The following is a 14544-nucleotide window of genomic DNA, read 5'->3' on the forward strand; positions in this document are numbered from 1 at the left end:
TGTGACTATGAGTGGGTGGATAGCGGGAGTGGACAGGATAGGTCAGAATATGGGAGCAGTGAAAGAATGATGTTGAGGTTACGTGTGGCCAGTGGGACATGGAGAGGTCCAGACAGGTTTAATCTAATCTGCATCATGTTCTGTGTGCGTAACTCAAATCAAATCAAATGTATTCATAAAGCCTTTTTTACATCAGCAGATGCCACAAAGTGCTTATACAGAAACCCAGCCTATAACCCCAAACAGCAAGCAATGCAGATGTAGAAGCACAGTGGCTAGGAAAAACTCCTTAGAAAGGCAGGAACCTAGGAAGAAACCTAGAGAGCAACCAGGCTCTGAGGGGTGGCCAGTCCTCTTCTGGCTGTGCCGGGTGGAGAGTATAAGAGTACATGGCCATTAAGGCCAAATCGTTCTTCAAGATGTTCAAACGTTCATAGATGACCATCAGGGTCAAATAATAGAGTGGACCATTGTGGTCTAATACAACTAGAGAGAAGCTTTGGAGAAATTGTTTAGCTGAAAAGATGTAGCTTCATCGAGCTGCCTCTTTCTCAAATGCTAATTTAATATTGAACTAAGGTAGTTCCAACATGAGAATTCAGTGTCCATATAGAGCTATTCACTACATCTGCTGAGGAGAGTGTTGATGCTACATACATAGTTGAACACCCACACTATCTACTATTAATAGCACCCCTTTTTAACCCCTATCCACATCATCAACCGGTACCAGAGCGCCAAGACTAGGTCCAAAAGGCTCCTGAACAGCTTCTACCCCCAAGCTATAAGACTGCTGAACAATTAATCAAATGGACACCCGGACTATTTACATTGACCCCCGTTTGTTTTTACACTGCTGCTGCTCGCTATGCGTAGTCACTTTACCTGTACCTACATGTACAAATGACCTTGACTAACCTGTACCCCCACACATTTACTCGGTACTGGACCCCCTGAATATAGCCTCGTTATTGTTATGTAATTCTACTGTGTTACTTTTTATTTTTACTTTATTTTATTTAGTAAATATTTTCTTAACTCTATTTCTTGAGCTGCACTGTTGGTTAAGGGCTTGTAAGTAAGTATTTCACGGTAAGGTCTACTACACCTGTTGTATTCGGCACATTTGACAAATAAAATTTGATTTGATCCATGTGCCCACAGTCCATGCAAAGCATCCCAAAGGAACCAATCAGAGCTAATGTTCCAGAAAAGTAATAAGCAACAGAACACGGGGGAGCCAATCAACACTAATGTTCCAGCCCTGTGACATACATTGGAACACAAGGGACTTGTTTCTACTGTGGGCACAGATGAACAACAACCTATTTTTGGATGGGCCTTACTTCAGTATCATTGTTAATTATTCAACAACAGTTAAAACATCAAGACCAAACTGGTATCATTTAGCCAATGACAAAGTTGGGAGTGTATGGGTTGTCCAATTAAAACTGGTCTGAGATCAGTTTATGCTTATCAACCTGTGGGAAGTTGAGTGCATCCATCCCCAACTCACACTCAGAACAGTAGGACACACTGCAGGACAGTGGACTCCTGTAGAGCTATGCAGATCTGCCTGTGTATGCATACTATGGCACCCTATTTTGACCAGGGGGACCAGGACCCATAGGGTTCTGGTCAAAAGTAGTGCACTATATAGGGAATACGGTGCCATTTCGGACACAGCCTATGAATCATTCTTACTGGAAAAAGCCTGTGTGGAGACAGGCAAAGTGGTCTATTACCAACCTAATTACATTTACAAAGATACAGAGCGCCAATTAAAATAGTTAATTGTTCACATAAAGAGAATGCCAATTCATTGCACACAATTACTATTCAGACAGAGCAGGTCAGTGACGGGTTAGGATAAGATAAAGTCTCTTGTGTGCTTTGCGCTGTTTCTAGTCTAGGCAATATATCTGTTTCTGAATCTACACAGGCAGGTCTATGCATGCTCGCTCCCTGCTCACACAATCACTCAGCCCAGTTCAGCAGAGCGCAGCCATGCCATGACAAATGGCAGACAGCTTGTGTTAAGCCTAATTTATAACAGAGAAAACTCCTTTACTAAAACAAACCTGTCTGTCTATGTTTATTACTATGTTGAGGCTGACACATTATATTAAATATCAAAAGGCTGATGCAATTGAGAGCTATTTTCCAGTCTGTCACGACTTCCACCGAAGTCGTTTCCTCTCCTTGTTCGGGCGGTGTTCGGCGTCACCGGTCTTCTAGCGATCGTCAATCCACTTTTCATTTTACATTTGTTTTGTCTTGTTTTCTTACACACCTGGTTTCCATTTCCCTCATTAATTGTTGTGTATTTAACCCTCTGTTCCCCCCATGTCCTTGTATGGAATTGTTTGTTTGTAAGTGCTTATACTCTATGTTACTGGTGCTCGTCGTGTTTTGTACCCATGTAGGTTCTTTTTGTATTGCCGTGGGTTTTGTATTAATCTGCTCCGGCTATTACCTATTTCTGCTCTTCCGCAACCCTTACAGAATTCCACATCCTGCCATATGGAGTCAACAGGAGCAGGTGCCCCTGGTATAGGGGTCGAGGAAAGCGTCGTGGAGCAAGAGGCGATGATCCACCATCTCGGCGCTGCCATGGACCGCGTTGTCCAAATCATGGACCGCTGGGAGAGACAGGGAGTTCCTCCAGCGCCTCCCCCAGCACAACAGGGGCCTCCACTACTCACTCCCCCTGCACCCGGTTCCAGTGGGATTCGCCTCACCCTCCCCGGGGAGTACGATGGGACGGCTGCCCGCTGCCAGGGGTTCCTGCTGCAGTTGGATTTATACCTGGCAACCGTCCACCTGGCTCCTTCAGGCCGTGAGAGGGTGTCCCCCCTCGTCTCATGCCTCTCGGGGAAAGCCCTGGACAACAGAGCTTTCCCCATCTCCTTCTACCCAACGCCGTGTGGGTGGAAGGAGATGCGGTGCTGGACCACTTTGAGGAGTTCACCCGTCGTTTCCGGGCAGTCTTTGACCACCCGCCCGAGGGCAGAGCAGCGGGTAAACGTCTTTTCCACCTACAGCAGAGGACGAGGAGCGCACAGGAGTTCGCTTTGGACGTTCGGACCCTGGCCTCCGGAGCGGGATGGAACGACAGGACCCTGATCGACCACTATCGCTGCAGTTTGCGCGAGGACGTCCGTCGAGAGTTGGCCTGCAGGGACACCACCCTTACCTTCGACCAGCTGGTGGACCTGTCCATTTGGCTGGATAACCTGCTGGCTACCCACGGACGTCCAGATCGGGGTCTGTTGGTTCCATCCCCCAGCACCACCGCTCCGATGCCCATGGAGTTGGGAGGTGCTGCGCTCAGGGAGACCGGAGGAGGTTCCGTCTCGTGCACCATCTGTGGCCGCAGAGGTCACACTGCCGGTCGGTGCCGGGTTGGTTCCTCTGGGGGTCGAGGCAGCAGGCAGGGCACTCTGGCATCATCCCAGGTTAGAAAGCACCATTCTCACCCAGAGCCCTCTGTTGCACACATGTTTTTGTTTGTCACTTTTCCTGAGTTTTCCCCGCATTCCCAGCATAAGGCGCTCGTCGATTCAGGCGCGGCTGGGAATTTTATTGACAAATCATTTGCCCATAGTTTAGGGATCCCCATCGTTCCTGTGGCTACGCCCTTCCCAGTTCACGCCTTAGATAGTCGACCATTAGGATCAGGGTTGATTAGGGAGGCCACCACTCCTCTGGGCATGGTGATGCAGGGGGTCACACGGAGAGAATCAGTCTCTTTCTCATTGACTCTCCTGCGTTTCCCGTGGTGCTAGGGCTACCCTGGTTAGCTTGTCATGACCCCAATGTTTCATGGCTACAGAGGGCTCTCACGGGGTGGTCGCGAGAGTGCTCGGGGAGGTGTTTAGGGGTTTCCGTAGGTGCTACTATGGTGGAAAGTCCAGACCAGGTCTCCACCGTGCGCATTCCCCCCGAATTTGCCGATTTGGCTCTCGCCTCCTCCAAAAAGAAGGCGACTCAATTACCTCCCCATCGACGGGGGGATTGTGCGATAAATCTCCTGGTAGACACTGCACTTCCCAGGAGTCACATGTATCCTCTGTCACAGGCGGAGACGGTGGCTATGGAAACATATGCCTCCGAATCCCTGCATCAGGGGTACATTCGGTCCTCCACTTCCCCCGCCACCTCGAGTTTCTTTTTTTGTGAAGAAGAAGGAGGGAGGTCTGCGCCCGTGTATTGATTATCGAGGTCTTAATTAGATAACTGTAAGGTACAGTTACACACTACCTCTTATCGCCACAGCGATTGAGTCAATGCACGGGACGCGCTTCTTCACCAAACTTGATCTCAGGAGTGCTTACAACCTGGTGCGTATCCGGGAGGGAGACGAGTGGAAGACGGTATTCAGTACGACCTCTGGGCATTATGAGTACCTCGTCATGCCGTACGGGTTGATGAATGCTCCATCAGTCTTCCAAGCCTTTGTAGACGACATTTTTAGGGACCTGCACGGGCATGGTGTAGTGGTGTATATTGATGACATTCTGATATACTCCGCTACACGCGCCGAGCATGTGTCCCTGGTGCGCAAGGTGCTTGGTCGACTGTTGGAACATGACCTGTACGCCAAGGCTGAGAAATGTCTGTTCTTCCAACAGTCCATCTCATTCCTAGGGTACCGCATTTCCACCTCAGGGGTGGAGATGGAGAGTGACCGCATCTCAGCTGTGCGTAATTGGCCGAGTCCCACCACGGTAAAGGAGGTGCAGCGGTTTCTAGGGTTTGCCAATTACTACCGCAGGTTTATCCGGGGTTTTGGTCAGGTAGCGGCTCCCATTACCTCACTGCTGAAGGGGGGACCGGTACGTTTGCAGTGGTCGGCTGAGGCGGACAGGGCCTTTGGTCACCTGAGGGCTCTGTTTACCTCGGCTCCCGTGCTGGCCCATCCGGATCCCTCTTTTGCATTCATATTGAAGTTGGACGCGTCCGAGGCTGGGATAGTAGCCGTGCTCTCACAGCGCTCGGGTACGCCACCGAAACTCCGCCCCTGTGCTTTCTTCTCGAAGAAGCTCAGCCCAGCATGAGCGTAACTATAACGTGGGGTACCGGGAGCTGTTGGCTGTTGTCAAGGCTTTGAAGGCATGGAGACATTGGCATGAGGGGGCTAAACACCCTTTTCTCATCTGGACTGACCACTGCAATCTGGAGTACATCCGGGCGGCGAGGAGACTTAACCCTCGCCAGGCAAGGTGGGCCATGTTTTTCACCCGTTTTGTTTTCACCCTTTCTTACAGACCAGGTTCCCAGAACTGTAAGGCAGACGCACTGTCCCGGCTGTATGATACAGAGGAGCGGCCCATGGATCCCACCCCCATACTCCCTGCCTGGTGGCGCCGGTAGTGTGGGAGCTGGACGCGGACATTGAGCAGGCATTGCGTGCAGAGCCCGCTCCCCTCCAGCGTCCCGCTGGGCGTCTGTACGTTCCGTCTGCTGTCTGTGACCGGCTGATCTATTGGGCCCACACATCACCCTCCTCTGGTCATCCAGGCATCGGTCGGACGGTGCGCTGTCTGAGTGGGAAGTACTGGTGGCCCACTTTGGCTAAGGACGTGAGGGTGTATGTTTCCTCCTGCTCGGTGTGCCACCAGCACCACCAACTGCCACCAGTTCCGCAACCCTTACACAGTCTCTCTCTCTCTCTCTCTCAGTAGTTGACTTAATTTCGCTACCACAAAATAACACATTTGGAAGAAAATGAGTTTCACTTTTTGGCCCAAAATTAGTGCCTGAATACAAGGAATGAGAGAGAAAGGCTGAATCAGATTATCTCACTGGAAAGTGTTACTGTACTCTCCTCCACAGCCACACTGAAAACTAGTTCTAACGTTAACAGTTACTTGAAAATAAAATCTCACGTCTATCTTGTTTTTTAGCATCCAAGAAAATATACTCCAAGAAAAGACACTTTGTTCAGCTTTTGGTACAAAGAGCGTGTTCCACTTTATGGTATAGGCTATATGTTTTGAATAGCCAAACATAAATTAATTAGTCTACTGTAAGTAAATATCTATGAATGTGTAATAACATAGTCTATACGACATAAAACACAACAAGAAACATAGAAACAAAGCCTTTAAACGTATAAACAAACACTACTGTAGCGTACTCCATAAAACACCAGGTGATGCTTGATTGGAATTTATATTACCTCGTCTCCTTGGCCGAACTGTGAACCGAGGTCTACGAAATGCTCCACGCAAATGTAACCATCCAAATCCTCGTCGCACAAGTCGAACACCTCTTTGAGTTTTCTGAGGAACAGCAGGAACTGCTCCGCGTCGGGAAGGACACTTTCCATCGGAAGTTTGTTGTCCTGAGGTTGAAAACCCGACTTGAACACCGAAGCAGAGGGCGCCATCCCGGAGGCGAGAACCACTGCTGCGCTGGCGCGCTCGACAGCAGCCTGTGAGTGACTTCACAAAATCAGTAGAGCGCGAGGACCACTGGATGCTGAGAGTTAGAAGAGAGGTACACTAGCGCGAGCGGGGAAAACCTATACACAGCAGCCAGGATTAAATGGATACAAATATTATGAAAATAACGGACGAATCATTGACTTGAATGGGGACAGCCGTCCTAGTCATTATATTTCCATGCATTTAATCCTATCCGATATGCGAAATCCAGACAGATAATTTTTGATAAACTGGGAGTTGATGACAGGTAAAGTTGCCAATTTCGCCCATGTGTTAAACCTAATTTACTGTGAAAAAAATCACTACCTGAGGGCGAAGTTGTTCAAGACACATTTTTTTGGTCCTGAATGAGCAGCCTGCTGCACGTTTCAGTTTTTCAGATTTTGATGTCCACATAACGTGCTTTTTATTGTAAAGGAGTGCATATGATTCTGTGAGAATGTCAGTGTTGTCCTGTGATATCTCTGTGTTCAGTACACTATAAAGCAGATACTATTCAATACATTTAATAATAGGTCTAAACCACCTAAACCTCAATGTCTGTGGTCCCCAGTGGGTCTCTCCATACATTCTGCCCAATACTGACTGGTCTAGTCCGTGCACCCGCCAGCATCCCCCGTACCCTGTCTGTTTGTGTTGATGGCATCAATGCTGGAGTTCCTGTTTAGTGATAAAAATAACAGTGGCTTTTTAGCATCCTTTTCACCCTGGCTCAGCCTTAAAGGTGAATACACCTTTAAGGCTGAGCCAGGGTGAAAAGGATGCTAAAAAGCCACTGTTATTTTAAAGGAAGAGTTAACTATTTTGTTCATTAGTCCGCAGTTAGTGATAGCTCACCCAAATTACAAAATGGCATACAGGCTACTGGTTTCATTATTATGTTAGCAATCTATGGACAAGGTATGGCAGCAATCCATGCTTGGTTTTTGTTGACCTGGTCACTGTCTCCAAATCCTAACTTTTTTTGCATGTGTGGCACAAAGGTACTGATATTAGCATTGTTTTGTGCTTACTGACCAAATCATCCTAAAGTATCTCAAATTGATTGTGTAGCTCAGGGAAGTTACTATAGATGATTTGGACATGAAGCGTGAAAAATGCTTATAGCGGTACCATTGACTTGCATTGGATTTGTGCCAATAGTGGAAACAGTGACCATGTAAACAAAACCAAAGCAGTGATTACTGTCTTACCTAGCCCATAGATTGCTAACAGGGTAAGGAAACCAATATGTCATTTTGTAATTTGGGTGAACTATCCCTTTAACACATTCCCAAAAATGTCAGCAGCCAAGTAGGTGTGTTTTGCGAACCCCTTAAGTTTATCAACCTCTTGCTACCGGCTAATCAAATGACTGCCAAATGAAAGAATAGGAAACGATACAAGCCAAGTTAAAATAAAACATCACATGTAACTGAAACTCTGAAGCAGGCAGGTCAGCTTAGTATCATGTGCAAACCAACAATCACTAGTGCCATTTAATAGCTTGGCTACATATTCTCAGTTATGACAAACATACATTTGAAGTAGACGTTGTACAATTGTATATTACAGTTTTATAGTAAAACATTTCATATGACAGTTTTGGAGTAACAAATCATCATTAAAGATGTATAAGCAATAGTTTTTCGGATTTCAGGAACAGAACACAATACATGAATGAATCCCAAACATGTACACAATATTGAAGATTATTCGCCAATGTTATTCATTATTGATTATTCTCTAATTATTATTATCATTATTATGTATTCATTATTTTTACTGTTATTGTTGATTGTACATTATCTCACTTCGCTTTAGCAACAGTGGCTTTGTCATTCATGCTAATAAAACGTGTCTGAATATGGTAAGAGATTAGAGGTCATTTGAAGTGAATTGGTATTGGTCCAGTCATTTCTGAACACGTCTCATTTACAGACAGAGCTCCTTTTAGTACTGCAGTCAGTGGAGACAGGCTATCATTACCATTCCCTGCATACAGAACTACTTTGTGCACTATATAGGGAATAGTGTGCCATTTGAGACACACATTTCTTTCATTACCACCTCTCACATAAACATCTGTTTTTAGACGGCTCATCATCCCAACTACACTGAACGTCACTCTCTACTGCAGAGAGTTAGTGTCAAGTTCTTTGGACAAGAATACGAATAAATAATGTTAACACGCGAGTACCCTGCGCTGAGCTAAATGCTCCATCTTGTCAGTCTCTTCGTCATCAAGACGTTCCAGCCCATCCAGGCTTGATGTCACTTATCTTCTAAAGTCACTGTTCTCAGTGCATTGTGGGATGCCCCGGTATCACGCCAGCCCTCATAGAGCTGGGTTGTAGTCTTAGTGCACACCCTAGAAAAATGTTTTGCAACGGATAACCAAAACAAGTATTTATTATTGAACAACTTCAGCTTGTCCCTCCCTGTGTCAGACTATTTTCTTCCATTTGGTGCCTAGTGAATATGACCCTGGTTAGTGTAGGCAAAGCATCATCTCACTTTATACAGCAAATAACCCTGTGCAGTTCCTTCAAGTTCATGTGTTTCTGTTCTACAACACAGTGCTGTGTTGTCGTCTGTTTCTCTCTGCCGATGCTCTGGAGGCCCTAGCAACTCGTGGCTGGGTCCTGTTCCTTATGTCACACCGTAACTAAACAAAAACGCCAGGTGGGACTGTAGGCCGGAGTTCAGAGCCATGTCTGAGGAACATTCAGGAGTGAATGGATCACCTGTCAATCAAAACCACTCCAGTCAAACATACAGTAAGTACTTTACTATTTGGGAGTTTGCTACTATAGTGCCAGGCTTTCACTGAGAGCCCATTGTGAAGCTCAGTTCTGTTATTTGAGGCCTGCAGAGAAAATTACCCTCAAGGCCCATAGTATTTATTTAAAAAATGTCACCCTTCCCATGTCAATGTTCTCAGTCAAGTTTGAGGATTCTTTTAAAACACGATCAAGCTAGTCGATGAACTTATGTGTGTCTCCATACATCCAGTGCTGTGGTGGCAAGGCCACTTCGTTGAGATGGCCGCATTCCTTGCTACACTTGCACGACTGGATGAACATGGCGTCTCTCTGGAAACGCTTGCCATCCGGGCACATAAAAATCACAGGAACGGTGCGCGTGCGAAGCGGCGAGCAGCAGCGGCCATCCGTACACACGCCGCAGTAATTGGGCCGGTAGAGGCGGACACTCTGACACTCGCCATATGACAGACGCATGGGTTCTGGGGCTTTTGGAGTCGGGGAGCACTTCTTGCCCTTCTGTAAAGGGAATAGAAGGAGGAAGGGGATGAGAGGATGAGAGAGAAAGAGGGAGATAATCAGAGAGGGCAGAGGAAAGTAAAAGTTTCATGCTGTACTGTTGGGGCACCTGTATTGTTTCAATAAAATGACAAACTTTTGCAGAAATCTTTAAAACATCTTTGAATTCAAAGTCCGGAAGGCCTATGCAACCAAATCATCATGAACTTATCACTTATCACTAACAAAGTGTCAGTACTGAAAACAAAACTGAAGTTAATTCAATTATAGTAAAGTTATGAAATTAACTGAACACAGTGACAAAACAAAGTTTTAAATCAAACTCACTGAAACTCATTAATCTCGCACTCTGATAGGCAGAGGCCTTATTCGTCTCAGTGGTAAATCAGCTATAATCTCCCAGCCCACAGTTGTACATCCCAAATGGCACCCTATTCCCTACATTGTACACTACTTTTGACCAGAGCCTTATGGGCACTGTCAGGAGCCCTATGGGCCCCGGTCAAAAGTAGTGCACTAAATAGGGAATAGGGTGTGGCATTTGGGTCGCAAGCACTGATCCAGAGAAACAGATGCGGATTAATATAGACACACCATCTCCCTGGCTGAGTGCACAGGGCCCAGGCGCCTAGCTATGGACAGTTGCTTGGCAGGAATGCTGTGGGTGGGGTGGAGGGGACTATATTTAAAAGGGTGCCACCGCCAGCGTGAGTAAATCAACGCTAGTCTGTTCCCACCGGGACGTGCTCCGCAGAGGAAACGGTCTGGGGGGTTGGGGTTTGTTATCAAAGTGATACCAGATCAGTAAATGATAAGGGAGATATTGTTATTGCCTGGGATGATGATGAAAATATGTGCAGTCACACTGATGGGCACACAGACACACACTACACACACTACACACATACACTACACAGTTGCCTACTGCGTTGTTTAAATCTAGAATTGACCTTGGGTGGGATGGCTACGTCACCGCAGGGCCGGATGGTGCAGAGGCGCGTCTCTCTATCCAGCTTACACTGGGCGTTGTCGTTGGTGATGCGCGAGGACACTCCCATCCCACAGCTTCGTGAGCAATGGGACCAGTCCGTTGTCTGGACAACACACTTCTCCAACGAATGCTTCCATACTGGGAAGGGTGGGAGGAAGAGGAGCATGGGAGACAGAGGGAAGGAAGGGAGTTATAGGGTGAATATACCACAGAGGGAAGGAACCAGGATACATGACTGATGTACAGACAAACGTGAGTAACTATCGACCAATAGTCATCAACTATTATACCAAAAATGCTAATAGTGCTAGCGATGATCGCTCAGTGTACATGATAAGCTACAGCCAAGTATCTATCATGATCAATAACAATGCATTTGGTCAATGTCAAGAGTGCAACAGCTCCTCACCAGGTAGGTGCTTGTAGCCTTGTTCATTCTCCCAGCCCTTGCCTCTCTCCACCAGCTCATTGCCCAGTGTGTTATCCGGCTGGTACTGGTCTGGCTGAGGTTTGGGTTGTGTTGGTTTGCGATGTTGCTTGGTGGGGGGAAGGCGCCAGGTACCCTTGTGGCAGTCCACAGTGAAGCAGCACTGCCCTGGTACCCTGACCAGCTGGGGGTAGGGGCAGGAGGGGGTGGCGGGGGGCAGACGGTTGGCACAGAGCAGGGAACAGCCCACGACGCCGTCGATGCAGGTACACTGGTGTTTACAGGCGGCGCGGAAATTCTCACCGTTCTGGTAGATCCTCCCGTTGTACTCACACGTACGACCCTCCTTTCTCGCTGTTAAGAGAGGGAAATGAGGAGAACGCATTGAATTCCATTGAATTCAGTTCAGCACAGCACAGTTAGGTACAGTTCAGTACAACTCAATTCAACTTCATCATTTCTTTAGGGGCAGTTTAGATGGATACTCAGACCACTTTGAGGTAGTAACATATTTATGATTTATATACACATAAAACCATCAGCAGGACCAAGGAACTGCTTACTATCTATAGTATGTAATGTGCTATCATGTAACGAGGGGGTATTTTGGGAACCATCCATCCATGTCTCTGGAGAGTCTAAATATGAGGATGTGTTTTAAAGTCAAAGTACAAGAACTTCCACTGACAATCCCAGGTATGACCGGGAGGAATATGTCATATACTCCAGTTACACCAGCTGAAACCCCCTTTACCCAATCCTCCCCTTAACAACTAGCAAACACACAATAACCGACACTGACATGGCACACAGACTGTAACCCAGAGAGAACACTTAGATCTAGAGGGAGGTCAGAGGTCAGAGAAAGGGCAGAGGAAGGAAGTCTTGTGAGTAAGAATCCAGAAGAGTCTCTCTGTCTGCATATCATGGACACGGTGGAGCCTCCATTCTTAGTCTATGAAGGATTGGAATCTTGGTTTGATGTAGATAGAACTAGTTCCATTCTGTGAGATTGAGCTCCATAAGGAATCTACTTAACATCCAAATATCCTCCCCCACTGGGATACAACGTGCTAAGTCCTGGGGCTGTGGTGACTTTCAACACATGGTTTAGTCCTACGGTAATATTTCTCATACATGGACCCTAAGATGTTATCACATAAAAACTCTAAAACATCCTCTCTAGTCCCTTGTCTTCGAAAACTCACTCTAAATCCTCCTACCCAGAGCATCAACTAACTACTACACACCACACTTGACAAGATATACACATACACTATTTACACCTCATCATAGTTCCAACACTGAACACCTACAACCTACATTACACACTTTGAATCCCAACACTTCTACAATACACACTTCCAAAAGCCCCACTTCCTCCCCCTATCACAACCTTACCCCTGCAGATGCCCTGGGCCAGGGTCACGTCATTGCCGTAGTTGCACTCCAGTCCCTTGTGGTGGTCGCAGGGCATCGTGGGGCTGCAGTCCTGGTTCAGCTGGGAGGCACACACCTTGCAGCACCCGCAGCCGTCGGCCACCGCACTCACCCCGGGGGGGCACGAGAGGGGCATGGCTGGACACTCACACACCGCTGGGCAGCTGGCACCCACCTGGAGGTGTGGGGAGGAGAGAGGAAGAGGGGGGAGGATAGAGGAGAGGTTTAGGTTCCTAGGCATAAACAGAGAGAAGCATAGGAAAGTAAAAAGTCATTTTTGTCATGTCATTTCTTGTTGTGGTCTGCCTTCATGGGTAAAACACTACTAGTGATACAGATGTTCTACGAGTCTATTTTGATCTTTTTATATTCATTGTGAGATGTCAACTGATAATTTAAATGGATTATTGTGTCCCCTTTGGAGTGGTTTTGAACACCATTTACAATGAATTGATATACTTTAACTTCAATTTGAAGTAGTCAATCTAATTTGCTCATATAATTTCTACCCCTTCATCCCCGTGGATGTCTTGTCTGTCTAGGCAGCTGTTTAAGTGTTGTACCCAATCCCCTGCCAACTCGTGAATCGAGTAACAGTACATTAGTCTTCCGTGCCAACTTCTTCCAGTAAAAAAAATTCTACAGTATGTAAAAGTCCCACCCTCAGACAGTGAGTCAAAGTTATTTGACAAGCACACACATGTCTATAAAAAAAAAGACACAATTCAAGGTAGGACTGGTAGGCTACAAAAATAGTTGGTTACATTTTACATTACAGTGCCCTTATAACTGTAATTATTACTGTAATCACGGTGTAACAAGTATTGTAATTACTCATTAGTACACTGGGTTAGGGTTAAGGATTACTACTGTAAGTACATTGTAACTAATTGTAACAATGAGTAATTACAAAATTGTTACACTGTAATTACACACAGTAGCACTGTCTTGTAAAAGTGTTACCAAATAGTCTGTAGGCTACAGCAGTTTGAAAATATATATACTTCAGGCAACAGAAAATGAAACGGTAGACAAAGTTCTCACTTGTGTCTCTCTAAAATACAATTACTTGTGTATGACAGTCAAATCACCTCCAACTGCTCATTGCAAACAGCCTAAGCAATCCACTCATCCATTGCTATTTTGTTGCATGATTTGCATATGATCAAAGTCATACTAATTTGACAGCTGCCAAGGTGATACGACTTACCTGACTGGTGACTGCCATTGTCAAGAAAACAAAGATGATACGTTTAGCCATAATTATTGAAAATTCCAATGAAACAGTAGACAGTTGTCAAAAAACAAGCTCTGATCTCGTTATTAGTCCGCTTGAAGACAGTTCTGAACTTTTGAATCCTCTTTCAAGAATAGACTACAGTCGCACAGTTGCGTTAGATGAATAGAAGCCGTTGAAGTGTAGAGAACAGTTCTTTTCATCCCTTGCCCGAGATCGTCACAGCACAGAGTATCCTGATCTACTTTATACCAACTCGTCAGCTACGCAGAAACTCCGCCCATGCATCGCCATATGTCCAGCCAATTATCATTCCGGCAGCGGGCCAGACATTCCAAATGGGTGGAGTTAAGGAGAGGGCTACAAATTGATTGGGGGGCGTGCTTGGGGATGAATACGGTCATTCATAAAAATCCGTAGAAGTAGTCCGTGTTTATTTTATTGGCTGGACTAAAATGCAACTGGTGCTTTTAAGTCACATTTAGGCTTACTGACATTCCACCTTTGTAGCCACCGCTCTGCTAACACCAAGATAAATATACCCGGCTTGCTGGTGAGCGCCGCAGACACTCCCAGTACAGTACAGCAATACTTATAGCAACAGCACCTCAGAAAGGGCGAAGCATTCCGGTGGTTTTGATATTAGTGTAACAGTACAAAAGATGTAAGTAGTCAAGGTGTAATGCAAAACATTAAAGTTATATTAAGAGTATAGGTATTACATGATTTCAGGG

At 46.1% G+C, this 14544-nt stretch overlaps 1 protein-coding gene across 1 annotated transcript; it reads right to left on the minus strand.

Annotated features, from left to right (window-relative positions):
- Positions 1 to 7888: 7888 nt before the first annotated feature.
- On the minus strand, positions 7889 to 14036 carry LOC106564645 (CCN family member 1). The gene is made up of 5 exons (XM_014130818.2): positions 13784 to 14036; positions 12535 to 12748; positions 11116 to 11487; positions 10666 to 10844; positions 7889 to 9715 (listed from the first exon to the last, which is right to left on the minus strand). Exons 1-5 carry the CDS (start codon positions 13832 to 13834, stop codon positions 9410 to 9412), a joined length of 1122 nt encoding a protein of 373 aa, XP_013986293.1. The 5' UTR covers positions 13835 to 14036; the 3' UTR covers positions 7889 to 9409.
- Positions 14037 to 14544: the final 508 nt, after the last annotated feature.

The sequence above is a fragment of the Salmo salar genome, chromosome ssa12 (genome assembly GCF_905237065.1).
Source record: "Salmo salar chromosome ssa12, Ssal_v3.1, whole genome shotgun sequence".
Lineage (NCBI taxonomy): Eukaryota > Metazoa > Chordata > Actinopteri > Salmoniformes > Salmonidae > Salmo > Salmo salar.

What these genes read in the sequence shown, in the direction of transcription:
- LOC106564645 (XM_014130818.2), bottom strand. Translation starts at nt 13,834, where the DNA reads ATGGCTAAACGTATCATCTTTGTTTTCTTGACAATGGCAGTCACCAGT. An exon ending in CAATGGCAGTCACCAGTCAG is followed by an intron (nt 12,749 to 13,783) that starts GTAAGTCGTATC and finishes CCACACCTCCAG; the next exon opens with GTGGGTGCCAGCTGCCCAGC. An exon ending in AGGCTACAAGCACCTACCTG is followed by an intron (nt 10,845 to 11,115) that starts GTGAGGAGCTGT and finishes CACCCTTCCCAG; the next exon opens with TATGGAAGCATTCGTTGGAG.